At 43.9% G+C, this 20,261-nt stretch overlaps 1 protein-coding gene across 9 annotated transcripts in view; it reads right to left on the reverse strand.

Moving 5' to 3' along the window:
* The window catches only part of KLHL29 (kelch like family member 29), a 578,088-nt gene that overhangs the window by 479,281 nt on the left and 78,546 nt on the right, over positions 1–20,261 (reverse strand). For 7 of the 9 annotated variants that reach the window (XR_016439874.1, XM_090031531.1, XM_090031554.1 and 4 more), the window contains exon 2: positions 8,485–8,604. The exons of the other annotated variants lie outside the window; for them this stretch is intronic. Coding sequence is in view for 1 of the 7 variants with exons in the window: in XM_090031525.1 (XP_089887651.1) it covers positions 8,485–8,604 (120 nt within the window). In the remaining 6 variants the exon portion in view is untranslated. The remainder of the gene's footprint in view (positions 1–8,484; positions 8,605–20,261) is intronic. 9 annotated transcript variants of the gene reach the window in all.

Raw genomic sequence — 20,261 nt, forward strand, 5'->3', positions numbered from 1 at the left:
ATGTGAAGGCAATGTCCTAGCTCAAAGGCTTTTATCACCTAAGGCCCTTAAGCAGAAGCCTACCTTTATGTAGGAGCTGCACTGACAGCAGCGCAACTACCTGCATGCTTAAAGAGAAGAACATTCTCAAATGCTTTGCTATTATGAGGGCTAAGATGCTAAGGAACAAATATAACATGGCACCCCTCTATCCCACCTTTTCATACATTTGCAGTTCTGGCCAACTCATTAATTGGATATGTTTTCCTTAATCTGTGCAGCAAAGTCCCATATAATTTGTGTATACAAAGCCTTTCCAGTAAACAATTTCTTCTGTAATTAACAAAATGTGCCATCTGAGCAACATGTTCTGATGCTCATACACCATCAACAACTCACCTCGGTCTTAAATATTCTTCTTCATCATCATCATCATTAAAGGCAAAAGAAAAAAAGAAAAAACAAATCCAACATCTTAATGAATTTTGTACAAAGAACTAATTTAAAAAAAAAACAAACAAAAAACGGGGGGTTTTTTTGCAAGCTTTGTTTCCAGAATATGCAAGGTGAGGGCATCCTAGCAACCCTTGTGTGTCTTTCCTTTGATTTCCAGCAAGTAATTTAGATAAAAGCATCTAATTTGTATGGCAACGCAAAACATTAGAAACTATACTTCTCTGGTTTAAAAACAACCTCCTAACAGTGGAAAGATAACACATGGATCCTTGTCCAGGTACAAGTACATATTTTATATTATAAACATATATATTTTGCCCTTTTTACAACAGCTTTCTCCCAACAAATTAAGTGCTTGCAATGGTTACTGTAGGTCTCTCAGTACTCTTGTAAATAGTCTTAATTTCATATGATGAAGCTGAAGCACAGAGATGACCAAGGAGAATTGCTACAGAGTTTGGAAAAGAACCCATGTGCTGCTACCAACTCTTGCTTTAGCCAGAAGGCTAGCCAGCAAGTACTTCCTATGGAAACCATATGAAAAGAAGTATCAAATCAATGGGACCATATGCTTAAGTAAATGTTCTTCTTTCCACTTAGAGGATTCTCCTGGGCCTGATTAACCATAGTACATCAACATTAGCTGTTCCTGGTCTCAATGGGAAAAGAAAAAAAAAAAAAATCACCTCACTTTCTGAAATAATGCAACTGGACAGTTATGCAATTTTCTCCATTTATATGGAGGATTCTTTTTCAACTGATGTAACGTTTAGTAGGCTTATGGGCACATCTGGTTGCACTGTATTTTACTAAAGGGCATAAAACACCATGAATTATTGTGTTTGCATTGCATTTTACTAAAGGGCATAAAAAACCATGAGTTACTGTGCAAACTCTTATGCAATTTCTTTTTAAAAAAAATAACTCTGAACTCTTCATAATAAGAAACTCTCACACAAAGTGCAGGAAAGTTACCCCTGAATTTCTCTGCTGCATCTCAAATGTGTGTCTTTTGAAATCCCAGGAAAGTAGTATAGCCACAAGCCTTGTGAACAGCCAACCTTTCCCACTTCAATTTTATTTTCTTCCTTCCCCAGCTGAATGAAACAATGAAAACTGAAATCTTTACTTTAAAATTACCTAAAATTCAGAACAGAAGTTTTAAAGCAAGATTATATTCAAGTAGTGTTCTTACATCTCTGGCTTCTCCCTCCCATATGTTGGGAACTGAGCAGGGAAAACGTTCCAGAAGTCCTCCTGCTTCCTCACTGTATTGTCAGTCTTTATCAGCTGTTATACAGTGTGCCATTAGATATGAACCAATGCAGAGACTTCCAGCTCAATATACTGCTAATAAACGCATTGTTTTAGTAGTAAGGTTCCAAGCATCTAATAGCATGTGGTAAGTTGAAGTCTTGCAGCTCACATGCCTTCCATATACTTTCCCCTGGTAACAAGTACTCTGAAAAGCAATCAATCTGCTGTGCTGGAGGAGCCAGAGTTATTAAAACAACTGCATTACAGTAACTGCTGCCAAACTCATTTCCTCCATATTAAATTACTTCTCTACCCTGCAACCCCCCCAAATAGGTGCTACATATAGTGAAAACTGATGTCAGAGACCAAAGGTTCCCATGTAATTGCCTACAGAGGACAGGAAAATTGTGTTTGTATATTCTGCACCACAACTGGGATTTATGGGGCTTAGGACAATGCTTCCCTTCACCCATAAGATGACAGGTTACAACGGTATTTCTTTTGGAGCAATGGAGACTGGGAACGTCTGAAAACAGGTAAAAAAAAAAAAAAAAAAAAAGCAAATGTCAATCATGCTCAAAACCCATTCACAGCAGCTGAGAAGAGCCATACTAGAGGAAATCAATTTAAATTAGAGCCTGGGCTTCTTTAGAAAACATTTCTGATTCTTGTTGAAAGTCAGCATTGGGGGATAAGTAATCCACAACTAAAGGACGTCACCTTTCAGACCCATTAAAAATGCACACATGGTAATTACTGATTATAATTTGCTCTAACAAAACCACAAAAAATTTCATATAACTAAGGGTCCACTCAAACTGCGATTCCACAGAAACCATGTAATTTGAGATTGTCTGCAAAAATCAATTTTAAAAAACTTAATAAAATTAAATGCTGGCTCCCCAGTGGGGGAGTTAGCATTCCTTGCTGCTGCTGCTGCTGCAGCCTTGCCTTGCAGCCTACTGGGTGGGGAGTTGGAAGACCCCAGCTGGCACAGTGGCATGAAAGGCAGCTGACAAGACAGAGGGCACCCCCTCATGTCTTCTCCCCCTGCCGGGCTTCTCCACCAAATCAGTGCTGAGAGGCGGGGCTGCCGGAGCACATCCAGGAAATATGCAAGGAATTTGCTATTTATGCCATGTCAGCCCCACAAAAATGGTTTAGTTTTTCCACAATTTGAGTAGACTTCTACCTATAACCAACTATGGGCACAGGACATTTCCCTGCCCCCCCCCGCAAAAAAACCCTATCAATATACTGAGGATACTTGATCAACCAACATCGATACTTCATCAGCATTTCATCTTTTTCTCTATGCTGCTAATTAACCAACTTAGTGCCACCCTAGACGCAGCAAAACGAAGAAGGTGCATACTTTCATAATTCTTTGAAAGTTACAACGCTGCAGCATGCCTATTGAATCTAGCTTGTGATGTTACACACCACAGAAAATAAATTCTGTGCATTTCAGTGGTATGTATGCTGTACTGCCATAGATTTTTGTCCTCGTGGATTGGACAGCAAATTTCATTACGCTTAAAAATTCCTCGGTACAAGCCAGGTCTTCCTTCTCTCTTCTACGCATTTTCTCTTCCTTTCTACTTCTCATGTAGATACTCTTTCCTTTTCTTCACTATTCTTTCCACCTTACTATATTTAACTCTCCACACCAGACTCCCTCTTCACAACTACATGCTTGCTCAGTCTTGTATTTCAACCCAAAACAAAAGGACCTCCAACATGAGCTTCAACCATACTGGCCAGACTCAGTTGTTATTATTATCCAAGCATTGCAACACGGATTCCTCTCTGTGTCCCTTCACTTCCCCTCCCACCAATGAACTAAACAGCAAGGCATGCAGGAACAGATGTCTTCCTCTCTCCAGTGGCCATGTAATCACTTGACACACCCCAGTCAGGCAAAATTTCAGATAGCATCCCTTCTGGTCCATTCCCTGGGTGGGCCCCCAATACACACTCAACCAAGACATACAGAAAAAATGATTCATTTTCAAGTTACTTCAAGTTGTTTTGGGAATACTGATTTTATTACACCCAAAACAGAATGACATTTGTTTGAAATTTGCATCATAGCACTACATACATACACACACACACACACTCACTAATTAATGTAATAAAAAGTAGCAGTTTATAAAACAAAATACCTTGTTCACAATTCTGAATCTTTTTCCAACAATAGTTTGTATTTAAAGGCATACACAAAACGTATGTATTATATGGGTTATAATAGCATTTCATCTTTTTCTCTATGCTGCTAATAACATTTAATCATATGCAAATGTTTCCATTGCATCTTGCAGTTTTGAATATTGTGCAAACACAAGCACATGCAGATACTTACTATATGTGGACACATGCTTATGCTTGGGGATGGTATATTGAAAAAAAAGCAGCATTAAGAAGCTATAAAACAGTTGTATTAGGAGAGCCTCAAAGACATTAGTCTCAGAAATATAACATGTTGGTATATTTGTGTGGACACATCGCAAAATGAACCACCTGTAATGGCCTATTATGAAGGTTGCCTGACACTTCCCACTGCAGGACCCAGTTTTCAGGTGCTTATAACTTTGCCAAAACTTTAATCAGTTTGCACTGAAATTTTATCTGCCTCAAGCTGGATTTATTTTTAGCTTGTTTTTCCTTTTAAAGGCAGACAAAATAATCTAGCCATTTCCAAGGACAAAAGGGGAAAAAAAAAGTTATTTTGTCCTTGTTAAAAAAAAAACAACATTCTAGCAATTTTTTAACAATCATCCCCATATTTTAAAGCAAGGGCTTGTAATTTGGTAGACAGGTAAGCTTGGTGTCAGGGCATACCATCCATGTGAAAATCTGCCCAACTTCAGCAGAGATTTTCTGGCATGGGACAGGGGTGAGAGAATGAGAGACTGTACCCAGAGATCACACATTTCCCTCTACAACCCAAAATGCAAATGTAGCCCAAGACTCGACTTTCATGTGCTGTCAGCCTAGATTTGCTAAGTGTTCCCAACGGGCCTTTGAGTATCACTACTAGGTGTCTGGCTATTCGTGTCGGTGACCACCCTCTTCACCGGGCGTGGGTGTTACTGTGGTCGTTCATCTTCCTGTGTCACCGACCCCGCCTTTCACCAGCCACAACTTGCTGTTACACTAGTGGGGCGGGACTAGTTCACAGGTCCCTCGGTGGCCCGGGTCTGCCTCGTTGGTTACACACGGGGCTCCTGCCACCCCTACACCCCGGCCTCACGCCACCTGCGGCCTCCACTTCCCTGTGCCTGCTCTGTGATGATCCCGCAGACTTCTCTAGTGACCTGTGTCTTTGGGTTTTACTCAAAGCCCTTGGGTCACCCCGGCCCTGACGTCGGGCCCTTCACACCCACCTGTATAGATGCCTTAACTCTACTGCAATAGATACTACCACCGAACCATCACCCTATACACCCTGATCTACGTGCCTCTTCCAAGGGGTTCTTCTGTGCCGACTACCTCACCGACCCACCACCAGCACCCTATAATTGTGCCCAGGAGGAACGCCTCCTGGATATTTAGTGCTGCCCCCTTATCCTTCACTCGACATCCTCTATTCTCAGCGGCGATCCCGCCCCGATCTCTCTCTCCCACCAAGTGATCCTTTGGTCTGTCGCTCCTCTTCAGCGATCCCCGCACCCACCGCCTCAGCACTTACTTCATGGTGTGCTGAATCGTCCTAGGCAGTCTCAATGTTCCGTGTCTCACCCGATCTGACCCCTCGGGGTCTATCCTCTGGTGATCCCGTCGTCATTCCTTCTCTCCATGCCACCATCCTACCTGGCACACTGGCTCTTCGCTGTCTGTCCCGCTGGGCTCGTGTCGGGGACGGCTCAGACAGCCGTTCATTCCCCTCACCATCCGCCGCCTCTGAAGCAGCGGCTGCCATTTTTAAATCCCCCGGCCGGCATCCGACGTCATCGTCAGCTGCCGGCCTCAGCTGTACATAGACGCGGCTAACGAGCCGCGTGAGTTCTCCCTCCGCTGCGGCGTCCCTCTCATCCCGCCTTTCAGGTAGGTCTTCCTGACTTCTTCGGGTCTCAGGACATCCAGCAAAGCATCACAGAGCAGAAAGTCACAGGACAGGGACTTCAGGGATGGCCATGATACCTCTAGGTCCCCTTAACCATGCCAATCCTGCCCAATGGGCACCCTCTTTCGTTCCTGCCACATCTTGGAGTACTATAGTAAATAGGGAGGCTACCCTCAAGTTGTATTTTGGGCACAGTCCTGATGGACCCCACTGAACCCTGTGGGTTCCTGGACCCCTTTTGGGTCCCACTCCAAAATGAATGCTTCTCGGGACATCCTTAGTCTCACGGGCTAGATGCGTGGCTCCAAACCACCCCTTTAGCAGGCCCCAGGCCTTGTAGTTGGAATTCACTCATTGTCCCTCGAAGGCCTTAATTTAGCTTGGCTTTTGGTCGTCACTGGGCTCTCCACAGCCCTGTCTCTCTCTTGGCGCCGAGCTCTCCACAGCCCTGTCTCTCTCTCTCTCTCGCTGCCCCCTGGCACTGGGGTCTGTTTACCCCAAATCCAGTGCCTGCACTCGTGCTGAGGTCCCCACACTGTAGTGGGCCCCAATGAGACCTCCTCCTTCCCCATCAGCCTCAGCCCGATCCTCTGGAGTTATAAGACAGCATGAAAATATGAGCCCCTGAGCTATAACGTACCACAAAAAGTTCAGGGTGTGCTCTGCCCCTTTAAAAGAGTCAAACTTCCTCCCTGGCACTAAGTGCCTAGTAGTCAAGGGTACCTGGTGAGTTCCTGGATCCCCATTAGTCTTAAGTGCTGCATACCAGGCAGCTGCAGCATCTCTGGGCAATTCCTCCCTGGAGGCTCCTTCCCCTTTGGCTGCTGGCAGGGAACCGACTGTCTAGTCCCAGCCCTGGACAATGTTTCCTCTAAGGAGTAGCAGTCCATATGCCGCCTCAGTCCAGCTGGGGGCGACGCCGAGAAGCTGGGGGCCAGAGGCTGGGGCTGGCGCAGGCTCCGGGGAAGTGCTCTGCTCCCCCACATCAGGGCTAGGGAGTGGAGCACTTCCCCGGAGCCAGCAGAGCCCAAGCCAGCCTCCATCCCTGCCTTGCCTCATCTCAGGGAGGAGCCACTGCCTGCCCCAGTGAGGCTCCACCAGCTCTGGGACACTGCTCCGCACCCTGGCCCTGACGCCACATGCCTCCTTGCTCCCCGAGGCCATGCTGGGGAGCGAAGCGGTGTCCCGGAGCCAGTGGAGCCTCACTGGGGCAGGCAGCGGCTCCTCCCCGAGATGAGGCAAGGCAGGGATGGAGGATGGTGTGGGCTCTGCTGGCTCTGGGGAAGTGGTCCACTCCCCGGCTCTGATGCAGAGAAGCGGAGCACTTCCTTGGACCCAGCAGAGCCCACACCAGGCTCCCGTCCCCACCTTGCCTAGGAGCTGAATTACAGCTCCTCTTCTGGTGCACGGCCTTGAAAAGGCCTGCACAGCTACACTTTTAGTTGTGCGTGGCCGCGGCCGCGCACACCTTAGAGGGAACCTTGGCCCTGGGGTTTATATGGGCCCAGGGCCCTGCTTCTTCCGGTCAGCTTACTGGCTACAGGTACAGGCTAATTCCCTCCTTCGGCCTGCTGCCACAGTAACCTGCACCTGTGATGTCCCTGCCTGACTGCTAGGGCTCTCTCCCTAGGCGGTTTCAGCCCTTAAAGGAGCAGGCACCTTAGTGCCCTGCGACACAGGAGTGTCAAACTCATTTGGCCCTGCAGGCCAGGACCAGAAAGCAGGTTTCTCACAGGCTAAACAAGGCACCTCTGATGGTGCAGCCAGCAGCAGTAGTATGAACCCCTGCAGCTACTGGATCCTCTGGCTCAACGCCCAGGAGTTCAATGCTATCCTTGCTCACCCCTCTTCACCTCCCTGCTGCTGATTTTAACTGCACTGACACCTGAATACTGCTACAGGTAAAAGGAGGGCCAAGTGGTTGCAGTATTAAACCCCTGGGTTCCAGAGCCAGGCCAGCACAGCAGCTCCAGCCAACGCAACAATCCAATGGATCAGACCTGGCCCACGGGTTGTATGTTTAATACCCCTGACAAAGGATGAATACTCATCCTCTTAGCAGCCAACTTAGCACAAGTGGCAGAGGTGCTGAGGGGTAGATTTAGATAAACGTTCCAAATCCTGATCACCCACGTGGTTGTCAGTATGATGCAACATACCAAAACTCTAATTTTTCCCCCAGCTTGCTGTTTTTTAAATGTTAGGCAACCTTAATTCTGTCATTTTCTGATTCCAAGTGCTTGATGTTACAAATTTGACAGCAATTCCTTTAACATACTTTTTCTGTTTGTAATATATGAAGAAGCACATACAAGGACAAGTATATAGGTATAAATTAAAACAAATTAAACAGATCCATTGTATAAATTAAACAGATCCATTGCTGAACAAGTGACTTACAGTGGCAGGGCTGGTTCTAGGAATGTTTAGTATTGGCAGTGGCTTTACTATTTTGAATTGGTCTAGAAAATTTTTTAAAAATGGCAATGCATGGTAGTATTTTCAGAAACAGTGTTTACCCAACTCCTTCATTTCTTATATTGCAACACAGCAGTTCAATTGCATCTGCTCCAGCATGGGTTTGCTGCCGTTATCGAAAGGTAGAACAAAATCAGGCCCAGATTGTGCTTATGCTAAATGATAAGAGGTCATGAATGAGAAACCCAAGAAGGCCCTAAAAGGGGACTCCATCAGGAAACCGACATATATAATTACACACTTACCTTAATATTTCCAGAATCTCTGTCAAATTCAGTCTCTGATGATACAGCAAATATACCACTGGACAGCAAGCCCTTGCATTTAGCGGAAGTTTTCTGGGAAACCAGACTACCTAGAAAGAGCTGAAGGAAAAAGAAAGGCTATTTTCTATCTGAAGATGAAGTAATCTATATTTAATAAGAGACTTTGAATGAGCCACCAAACAAGTAAAAAATAGCTCCACAATGGAAGAAGTCAAATGCCACCATGATCGGCATGAAGAACTTTAATCCCCTAGAAGTGACAAAAATCTGCCATGAAGCTTGGACAGCCGGAGTCCTGGTAAATTCTTAGGGTTTAGCAGCTAGCATCTAATACCCAAGATAACACAGTGTTAACCTTCTAATCAAGATGGGGAAAAAAATACGGGGCCTGGTGACAATATTCTGTTTAACCAACTGCTACAAAGGAGAGCAGTAGTATGAGTATCAGCAGCAGTAGCTCAAGGCTATATGACATTAGAGGCAAGTTCTTGCTAGCAGAGTTTGTCTGTGAAATGAAAAAAAAAAAAATAAACCCAGGAGATAAATTAAAAAAAATATATCTAGTTTTAATGCCCAGACTAAAGCAACTATTCATTATAGAAAAGCAGTTTTATATCTATGCTCCCCCTCTCAGACTTAATATACGTGAAAGCAATCTTCATGACAGGAAGTGGCATGCATTCCTGCAAGAACGAACTGCTGTCATTATCTGAGAATCAATATGATTTTTTTAACTGAGTATAACACTAACTATTGATTTCACATTTTTAGCAGCTGAGTTTCAGGCTATATGGAAAGGGTTTTTACACTGACAAGAGAGCCCCAGACAGGTAAATGAGTTACTATAAATTAATTCCAAATTTACAGCATGCTTCCCTTGAACAATGTAATCAGTGGTTCTTTCCCCCAGATACCTCAACTTAATTTTTTTCTCTTTATACTGACAGACATGACTTACACTTCATATACATTTAGAGCCAGTGTAAAAAAAAAAAAAAAAGAAAAAAGAAAAAAAAAGGTTAAGCAATTCTACTTATAAGCTGTGCCAAGGTCACTATTTGGAGCTCCACAGTTCCATACTGCAAGATCCCCAGGACCCGTGTTTGATATTAATTACTGTTTGTGTAACAGGAGCAGTCCCTACTAGTCCCAACCACAGTACGTATTAAGGAGACGGTCTCTGCCCTAAAGAGTTTACAAACAAGCAGAAACAGCAAAGGACAGGAAGTGAAAGACACAAATACAGGTGACAGAAGAAGTGTCATCTCCAAGGTCATGCTACAAATCAGTGGCACACCAGGGAACAGAACCCAGTTCACCCAAGTCCTACTCCAAAGCCATATCCACTGGCCTATGTTATAGCTCCTTTAAGGGAAGTCAAAGAGAGTGATGCAAGTAGGTGGCAAACTGTACATACCGTGAAGAGATTACCATTCATAAGAACCACCAATGACTCCCAAGGCAGGATGCATCGTTACAGAGAACACTGTTAACACAGTTTTACAAACAAACATTTTTTGGTTCATGGGAGAGTCGTATTATTTTATTAGGAAACTCTGGGTATTAAAAGTAAGAGCCTGTTGCCTCAAAAACTATGAAAATACCCAAAATTTATAAATTGAAAGTCCCACTTCTGGCCACATGGACCCCAGGGAAGTCAGTGGAGCTCCAAACAGCCAATTGCAGGATTGCTCCTCAGCATAATACAAACCATATAAACATGAACACTGAAGAAAGGACTGGAGGAAGAAGCATGAATGTAACAAGACTCCTAATGCACATCACTACCAAAACCACTCCCACCTCTGTCAGTTTCAGCTGAAGGCTTTTTGGTGCTCGCTCTTTGAAACAGATGTTCTGTATCGCCGATCAACCCTTAAGAGGTTTCATAGGGTCATAGCAAAGTAGGGCTGGAAGGTCACCTAACCCAATGTCCTGCCAGAGGCAGGATCATCCATATCCAAACCATCCTGCAGAAACCCATGGTCTAACCTCCTAGAAAACTACACTCAACTCAGGCACAACACAAGAAATAACACCCTAAACTGCCACTGGTATAGCAGGGGGACAATCATGGCCAATATCCTGATACTTCAAATATTGTTAAAACTTTTTATTTCTGGTTTCTCTAATATTTTTAGGCTTGTGACAAGGAGAACCGGGGTTGGGGAAGGAAGGGCGGGGAGGGGGATGTTGAAGAGAAACAACACGGCCTGAAACAAAAATGGGCTATTTTTCTGTATAGAAGCTTGGGAGTAGAATAGGGACCAAGAGAGGTATCTTTTACAAAGTACAAGAAATATCATTATCATGTTTCAGCTTGAGAAGTAATAGCTGGGTAATAGTTGAATTGGAAAACCTCTCCGTGGAGAAGTCCAGATTTCAGGGACTACCTCAGAACTCCACTTGCAAGGCAAACACATAAAAAAGAAATGCCTTTGGCCCTCTCAAGCAGATCATAGTCCATCATTCGCCATAAGCCAGCTCATATGGTGCCATTAGCTTGTCTTTATGGAAACTCCATATCTTTTTCTCCTCTCAAAGATCAAAGCTATCACAGAGTACTACTTCAATCTTTAGACTAGATGGGGGGGGAGACAAAGTGGCTGTCACAGCTGGATACAGGCAGCTTGAAGGGGGGCAAAAAAATGAGAAAAGTAGTAATCCTTCACCATGAAAATGGTATACAAAGAGGGGTTTAGGCTCAAATCTTTGCCGGCTCAGCCTTTCCACCACCCATTGTCCCAAAGAAGTCAAAAGTGCTATGTGGGGCAACACAAAAACAGGATTAGAGGGTGTGCTTAAATTGCCACTATTCACAGACCTGGGGGGGGGGGAGAGAAACTACTTAGAGGGTTTTTCCATCATTATACCCAAACTTAGTGGTGGTTAATCTATATGACATATTAGGGGGGAAAGAAAAATACAATTCTAAATTCACTAAACTACAATAACTGTCAAATGAGAGTCAGAAGACAAGGGAGAGGTATTTGAGTTTTCTTCTTGTTTCATTTTCTTCTCAATTAGGTATTACTTTTTTTTTTTTTTTTTTTTTAAAGACATGGACGACTTTGCAACAACAGTCCAGTGGCCACTGTTTGATGAATGATTAGACAATAAGCATCTGTGTGTGTGTTAGTCACTTGACTGTCACTTAGCACTCACGTACCCAGTTACTGGGAACATACAAGATATTGGGCGGCAACTCATTTTAAAGCACACAAGCATCTACATGGGTTGAAGGTGACGAAGGTTAACATTTGTTTGTCCTTCTTCAGTTACAATGCCATAACCTAACACAATTTTTTTTTAAAAATGTTGGCTGGTTTTTGAAAACTGGCTAATCAACTTTGAAAATGGATTCAGTTCATTTCACGAGTTAGTCCAGAAAAAACGTGTTGTAAACGTGCATCTGTTTTTCAAATGAAATCATCTTCCTCTGGCAAGCCTGCCATTGCTGTCCCATACTGCGCCGCTTCATACTCGAATTGATTTGCTGGCCTTAACAGCAGCCACTAGAATACCAAGGTATGAGAATACATGGAAGCAAAATGACAGAGGGGGGTGACTCCCAGAGTAAGAAAAGTGCAGAATAAAAATCAGCAAGGTCCCTGTCATGGAAAAAACTTTGAGTATATGCTGCCAGCACAGCAGAGGTTAAACTGACATGCGCGGTTGAAGCTGTGAGTGGAAATTTCCAAGGCTCACCCAGTCCGTGCCCCCTGGGTGACCTGCGGAGCTGTCAATCATTGTTGACCTACTTTCCCCACAGACACATGCTCAGACTGTGTCAGCTCCTGACTGAGAGCATGCTCAGTCAGAACCTGACATGAGGTAATCAGACTAGAAATTTCTCTGCGGAGAGCACTCTGATTGGCCACTAAATTGATATAAAAGTTCTGTGAGCCCCGCCCTCGGGGGGGAGATCGCGTGGACTGGAGACAGAGGCTGCTGCCGCAGGGACTGTCTCTGAGTCAGGCTTCAGGGCCTATTGATCTCCTCCTTCGACTTCATTGATAGTTGCTCTTCGTATCGCTTGCTGCACCACGGTCTCGATTGTACTCATCTGGCTCCTGATTTACCTTTGAACGGACTAACGGCTTACGATTTCGGATCACCCTCTGGACTTTGTTTAATCCAGCTCCAGACCATCGACCTCGGCTTCCTTCTTCGACTACGACCCGGCTTAACCCTCTAACCTGACATCTTTGCGGCTTCATCTTCTGGCTACCGACCTTGGCTTTTCGTATTCGACCACCCGATTTATCCATTGCTGTGGACTGGCATCACGCGACTCGTTACCTACGCGTTACAGTTCGTTTTATGTTACATCCGTTAATGAGCTGTTGACCAGCCCTGGGACTAGGTCTTCGGACTGAACCTCATGGGCCAACAGACCCCCTTTGTTGTCTGTGCGTTATTACTGTAACCGAAGAAAGCAACTGTGTGCCTCCGCTTCAAAGCATGAGTAAAATAAACCATCTTTGTTAAACCAATACACCTGGGTACTTCTCAGACTCCAAAGCCGCTAATCCTACTTGTCTGCGCCAATAGCCACCACCCGGCCAATCCACCATGACCGCGACCCCGAGCTTGGCTTGCCAGCTCTGCCGGGTTCATCGCGACAGTCCCCAGCAACAAATCTTAGTACCTATATCTACACGCATGAGCTGGACTAGACTTCCACAAACTGAAAACTCTGCCACCTCCAAGGGAAGGACCTGCCCTGTAGTCTTATCAGCACAGAAAAGCAGAGCCCTGCAGCCAAGATGAGTTTAGTGTAACAATCAAAGCCACTGACAGATATTTTCCTCATCTATATTCAATGGGGCTGGAAGCAAGGTTTTGCCCCGAAGCAGAAAAGACCATCAGTGAGACTGATGATGGTGTGTAGGTAAAGGATGCCAGGTGCTCAGAGATTCTGAAATCAGAGTGTGCCAACAGTATCTGGTGGCTAGCTACACTAATGGAGGAGCAAGTCATTCTCCCCACACCTGCAAATCCAGGCCCCTTAACTCCATCTTTTTGGATGTTACAGCACCACTTATCCTTCTTTGTGGCAGCTATGACCAAAAAGGGATTGAGAGGTAGCAATAAGAATAAACTCCATGTTACAGGACCAATTTTGCTATCATTTGACAAACCTTTACAGGGGAGTCTGCTATACAATCCTTGCAGAATCTAGCATTGCCTCATTAATGGGGGTGGCTACCGTGCTAGGTGCAGACTGCTACAAGATGTACACAAGCCTAGGTGTAGATACTCCTTTGCAGTCTTCACAACCTGAGCTACCCCATGAGGTCTTCAGGGGCCTCCATCTGTGCAGGTGAAGGAAGGATAACTACACCAGAAAAAGAGAGGGGTACTAGGTTAAGGTAAGGAAAATTTGTTCCTTGAGCACATAGGAATGGACACTAGGAAAGCAATGGTTTGCAAGCCTAATGCTTCTCACTAGAGAAAATACTGAAGTCACAATAGGCAGAAAAAGAATAAATTGTAACCAGAACCACAGTTATCCTCCAAGTCATGGGAAGTACCTTATAAGAAAACCTGAACTGACCGTGTAGGCAGACTGGTAGCAGAGGCAGTTTCCTACCAGCATGGTTTTAACAGGTTTGGAGGGACTGTTTTGGGGCTGACGGTCTCCTCTAAAAACTAAAGAGCTTACGGAACCTGCATCTAACTTGCAGCCAACTTCTTTAAACCGGGCTTGTCTCAATTAAGAAAGAACAACAGGGCAGATCTGAATTAGGAGAGAGTTATGAATTATTTCCTTTTTTAGCTGGGCTTGTGGTTGGGAGGAAGAGGAAGAATGCCCAGCAGAACAAGAACCTCACACAGACATCCAAGGAATGGATACAGATTTTTTGCTTTACCATCAACTGAGGACCAAGAGCTGGAGTGTGCTAGCTGTGAAGACCCCTGTTATCAGGAGCTTTGTGGGCTCTGAAAGGACTGAAGGACTCGGATGATGCAATTCTTCTCGAACTCTGAAGAGCCTGGGTGACACACACCACATCAGCATCACACTGCTGAGACTTAAAAATCATCTCTGAAGGAAGAGCAAAAGGTGAATGTGATTATGTGCACATGCTAAAGTGGAAATGTTACATTGAAACCTTGAATTTTAAATCCTAAATATACAGCAGCACAAGGAGTGAAGTGTGCATGGAGAACATCCATAGATTTGTTGTTGAACAGATTTTGTTCCAGAGTTATTCGTAATACTTCCAGTATTTTTTTTTTTTTTTTATTATCAACAAGGTTTTGGGTACATTAAAATGTTTATTTGCTAAGAAACTGTTGGACACTTGCCCTTAGAAAACTTGATTGAGGTTGGTTGACACCTATTTATCATGGTTTTACAAACAAACATGAAGTTGCCTTAATGCTTAACTCTACGTAACGTTTTCTGAAAAGTCCTATGAAAGAACAAGCTCATACCTGTGTTCCAACACAGTTAAAGTGAGCTGGAGAAAGAATGGGATAGAAGTAACAGTTCAGCATCCCTCTATCCTGTTACATAAACACAAATTAAACACCTCTTAATGCATTTCCTAGCTTTTAAAAAATATTCATGGCTTACAACCGACTGTTCAGATTGTATTCCTGCATGGATAATCATTTCTTAAAACGGGAGTATACATCAATAATATTCACAGGGAGTCCATAAGAGCTTGGCAAACATTTCTGACAAAACAAAAATAAACTCAAAACAGAAGGATTACTCACAAAATGCTACATCAACAACTCCTTTGACAGACATCTGGATTATGCTGCTTTTTAAATAGGAAAACAAAGATGTCACTTCTAAGTTTAAATGGAAACACTGAAATATGCTATTAAAAATATCAGATTGTAAACAAAGCTATTTTTCACAGACTCAAAAGCAATGAATTACTATTTGAGCAAAGTTTGCCAGAATCTTTTACAGGAAAAATAATATTCACTTACGGTTTTGTTTCTTGTTTTTCTGCTTGTTTATTTTTAAAGGCATCTTGCTAGAATACGTCAAGGTACCAGGGATTTATTCCAGGTGCTTATTTCTACAGGGAGAGGACTGGTGATTTGACAGTGGAACAATGATACGTCTGCTTTGGTACCCTACCTCAAGTGGCCTACAAATGATGCTTTAAAATGAAAGTTATTACTCCAATACACCCAGCCAATTGTACAATACTGCACATCAATAGAAAAGATTGGGCACAGACCTCCATAGGAGATTGTCCCTAAGGCAGGAAATATTATTACCTTTCTCTTTTCTTCAACCACTGAAACATTGCTAATGATTATTAAATGACCCACTCTGAGTTCAATGACTTTAGGAGAGCTACTGCCTTGGCTTTTTTGTCCTTTTGGTACAGGTTTGAAGAGGCTTTCAGTTTCTGATGACCAACATGGCATATGTATCTTTTTCAGAAGCCATTTGCTGCTTTCATCACTAGGCCGACAAAATGGCTATAGTTTGAGGCTAAAATTTGAATACAAATAAATGATTTTCTTCAATATACACAGTATAAGCTGTCTAATCCACCTTCCGAAAGCTCCAGTGACTTTTTGGCTTGGATTTGATCACAGGAAGCTGAAGTCCTACGTGCATGACATTGGTTGCACATGGGGAAATTCAGAAAGTACAATTTATTTCTGCTGCAAGCAGAATGCCATTTTTATCATGGGACACGCAAGTCCTTATGGACATATGATGCAAGGCCATGTTTAGGATGGTATCGTGAAACAACTAGAGTATAACAAGGGATCTTAGTACAGAGTCTGGGAGCCAATACACAGGTTTCCTGTAGTGTCAAGCCATTGACGTCATTTGTTTTCAACAGTCTACACATTACTGCATTCTTTGCAATAAATTGTCCCTCCATGTCAACTTGTATAATCCACAGCAAGGGTCCAATGTTATGATTCATTTGGCCCTGAAACGAGCTGTTTATGTTGTTGCTTTGGTGGCCATGAGTTTGAAGACTGAAGTTCAGCCGCCAGAGTGATGAAACATTTATTGTACTTCCGCATTTAGCAGGGAAGGCCGCGAGCAGGTTGTTATTCTCTTCTGTCTCTTGGCACCGCAACCAACTGCCTCAAGTGACACCTGATTCCATCATCTCCGTCCTTGTTACTATTTCAAATATAGTCAAAACAGTCAGGCAGCGCATCCATAAAGAGCCACGGCAGATTAATTCAGCCTTCCGCCCTTCCCCTCTTTCTTATTCCCTTTCATGCTGGAGGAAGTAGACAAAGGGCTTGCAGCCACAGCGTCTGGGGAAGTGACTGGCTCTGATGGAGTATTCCCAGAGTTACTTAGGAACCTGGGACCACTCATAGGCTTGGCTTGCAAATCTTTTCAGCAATATACACACACCAGTCAGTTCCCTAAAGAGTGGAAAAAGGTGAAGGTCATCACAATCAGAACACCTGGAAAGCTTGCTGATGACCCAAAAAAACTACAGGGCAATTTCTCTTCTGTCCACAACTTATAAACTTATGGAGCCGTTAATCCGTACCTGCCTGAAACCTACCCTGGAAGTCATCATACCCAAAGAGCAAGCCAGCTTTCAGACAAACAGAAGCTGGTGACCAGGTATTAGCATGACCAGCTATACTGATGCCAGACCAGCTATAATTTCAGCACAAATTGAAAAAAAAAAAACACAGTATTTATAGGTCTTTCCTCTGCATATGCCACTGTTTGGAGAAAAGGACTTTTGCTAAGGTTGGCATATGTCATCAAGTACAAACCAACTCTTGCACTAACAAATGCGTTCCTATGAAGCCGTAAATTGTGGGTACACCTTGACAAGAATTTGAGCAACCAGCAAGTGCTAAAGGACTGTTTCCCTCAGGGGTATGTTATTTCTCCGATTCTTTTCAACTTATACACCAGTGACATCCTGCTGCCAGCATCGCGTAAATTTATTTATGCTGATAATACTGCATTGGCCACATAAGGTGATTGTTTCAAACCAACAGAAAAATTCCTTGAAAATGATCTGCAAACCCTAGAGGACTATTTCTGAACTTGGCATTTGAAGCCTAATGCAGCTAAGACAGCCATTTCCTCATCCCACCTTAACAACTCTCAGGCCAATACAACTCTAAATGTACAGTTTTGTAGAACTAAAATAACACATGAAAAACATCCACAGTACCTTGAAGTCACTCCAGACCAAACTGTCAGTTACCACCAGCACCTTGAAATTACTTGCAAAAAGACAGCGACAAGGATTAACAATACAGAGAAGCTCACTGGAACATCTCATTCTGTTCTCATAAATAAACTGACAGGCTGTGATGTAGGTGACTACATAGTCAGGTGAGTGGCAAATTGGCTTAGGGGTCACACCCAGAGACTGGTGGTGGATGGGTCGATATCAGTCTGGAAATACGTAGGCAGTGGAGTCCCGCAAGGCTCAGTCCTTGGACTGGTGCTATTCAGTGTCTTCATCAGTGACTTGGACAAGGGCATGGAGAGCACCCTGTCCAAATTCGCAGATGATATCAAAGTTAACACACCAGAGGGTAGGAAACAGATCTGGACAGGTTGGAAAAATGGGCAAAATGAAATAGGATGCAGTTCAACAAAGACAAGTGCAAAGTGCTGCACCTGGGCAAAAAGTACCACCAGCACACTTCCAGGCTGGGGGGATGACCTTCTCAGCAGCACAGCAGCAGAAAGGGATCATGAGGTCATAGTTGACTCCAAGATGAACATGAGTCATCAATGTAATGACATGATCAACAAGGCTAACTACATTTTATCATGCATTAGCAGATGCATGACGAACAGGTCCAGGGGAGTGATGCTCCCCACCATGCGGCACTGGTCAGGCTGCAGTTGTAGTACTGCATCCAGTTTTGGGCACTGAACTTCAAGAGGGATGTGGAAAATCTTGAGAGGGTTCAGAGGAGGCCATTCGTATGGTCAGAGGCCTGCAGGCAAGGCCCCTACAAAGAGAGACTGAGGGACCTAAATCTCTTCAGCCTCTGTAAGAGAAGGCTAAAGGGTGATCTTATGGCTGCCTATAAATTCATCAGGGGAGGGCAGCAGGGAATAGGAGATGTTCTATTTACCAGGGCACCCCCTGAAGTAACTAGGAACAATGGCCACAAATTGATGGAGAGCAAATTTAGGTTAGACATTAAAAAGAACTTCACAGCAAGGGTTGCCAGAACCTGGAATGGGCTTCCAAGGGAGGTGGTGCTCTCCCCTACCATGGGGGTCTTCAAGAAGAGACTGGACAAGTACCTAGCTGGGCTCATCTGATCCCAGTGATCTTTCCTGTCCAGGCCAGGAGGTTGGACTTGATGACCTACTGAGGTCCCTTCCGACCCTAGCATCTATGAATCCTGGGGAAGTGATGCTCTTACCTTCCATAGATCAACCCATGCCCTGGTACTCTCTACAGCTAAATACTGTCTTCCCATCTGGTAAACCCTGCCATGCAAGCAGTAAGTGGTGCTCTAAAATCCATGCCACTTCCATGGCTCCCAGTGTTATAGACTATAGCTCCCCCCATGGTGAGAAGAGATTAAATCGTACTTTGAGAATATGAAAAGATCATGGCTGACCCTGAACTTCTGTTGTATGAAGACATCGTCCACTCACCAAGATGTAGACTTAAGTCAAGGAAACCTTTCTGGTTATAAGTGCTCCAACTTTCAGCGAACAGTCTGGATGCCAAGAGCCCCTGGCATGAAATCTGGTCTGCAACAACAGTGTGCAACAATAATTGGTCATAAATCCAAACATCGAGCTTTCGGGTTTCTGTCTGCAACATAAATATTGGACCACGCTGAACTGCATTTGTATGGGACAGAGAAGGTGTGCCTATTTATGGAACAAAGAGGGGCCAAACTGCATATGCAGTGACATGCAGTCAACGAGCCACATTGCAAACTCCTGCCCTGAACTTGTATATCATGGAGAGATTGAAGCAATCCACTTAGCTGACCTGGATGTCATCAAGTGGTTATCAAACTTCAACATACAACTTTAAATAACCTGCAACTTCTCTGTCATTGCTTGCCCTAGAAGAGCCAAATTAAAGTAAACTAAAGCACAAGAAAAAATTTAATGATCTAGAAATACTTGTTTTCTGTAAGAAGTCAATACTTCTAGAAGACAATGATGATAATTGTAAAGATGACTTCTAGACATCTAAAACGTACTTCTCAAAAACAACAAAACCCGAAACGAAAACAAACAAAAGAAAAGAAAATTCCCAGGAAAAGGATCTATAAACAATGTTGTGATGTGGAGCTCCAGGGAAAGATCTGTAAAACATTCAGAAGCAAGTTTACATACAGGAAGGTCTGCTGTTTAGGAGGTTATACAGTTGCAACAGGTGATATTAAGTGCATAAGTGTTCTCGGGTATGTCTACATGCAAACCCCACTGCATAGTTGATACTGCAGTCCCAGCAGTGCATAGGTCATTTCCAACCCTACTTCACAGTAGCAATGAGCTAGTGTACAGTAGCTCATTGCTACTATGCAGGAGTAGCAGTGTCACAGTGCCCGCCAACTCTACATCACCTTAGCATCTCGTGTAGACACATCCAGTAACAACATTTTATGTCAGGCTATCCTGAAGTACCAGGAACTAATTTGTGGTTCACTAAAAATCCATGGCTTTCCTGGAAGACTTGGTGAGTCTTGCTAAGAGTGAAGGAGAGTCTTGGCAAGGATCTCAGATGCATAGGATTTGAGAGCTCTCTTATCCCTCAGTTACAGCAGGGACTGCTGAATCT

This window comes from Crocodylus siamensis, chromosome 1 (assembly GCF_052110815.1).
Source record: "Crocodylus siamensis isolate JL-2025a chromosome 1, ASM5211081v1, whole genome shotgun sequence".
In the NCBI taxonomy this organism is placed as follows: Eukaryota; Metazoa; Chordata; order Crocodylia; family Crocodylidae; genus Crocodylus; species Crocodylus siamensis.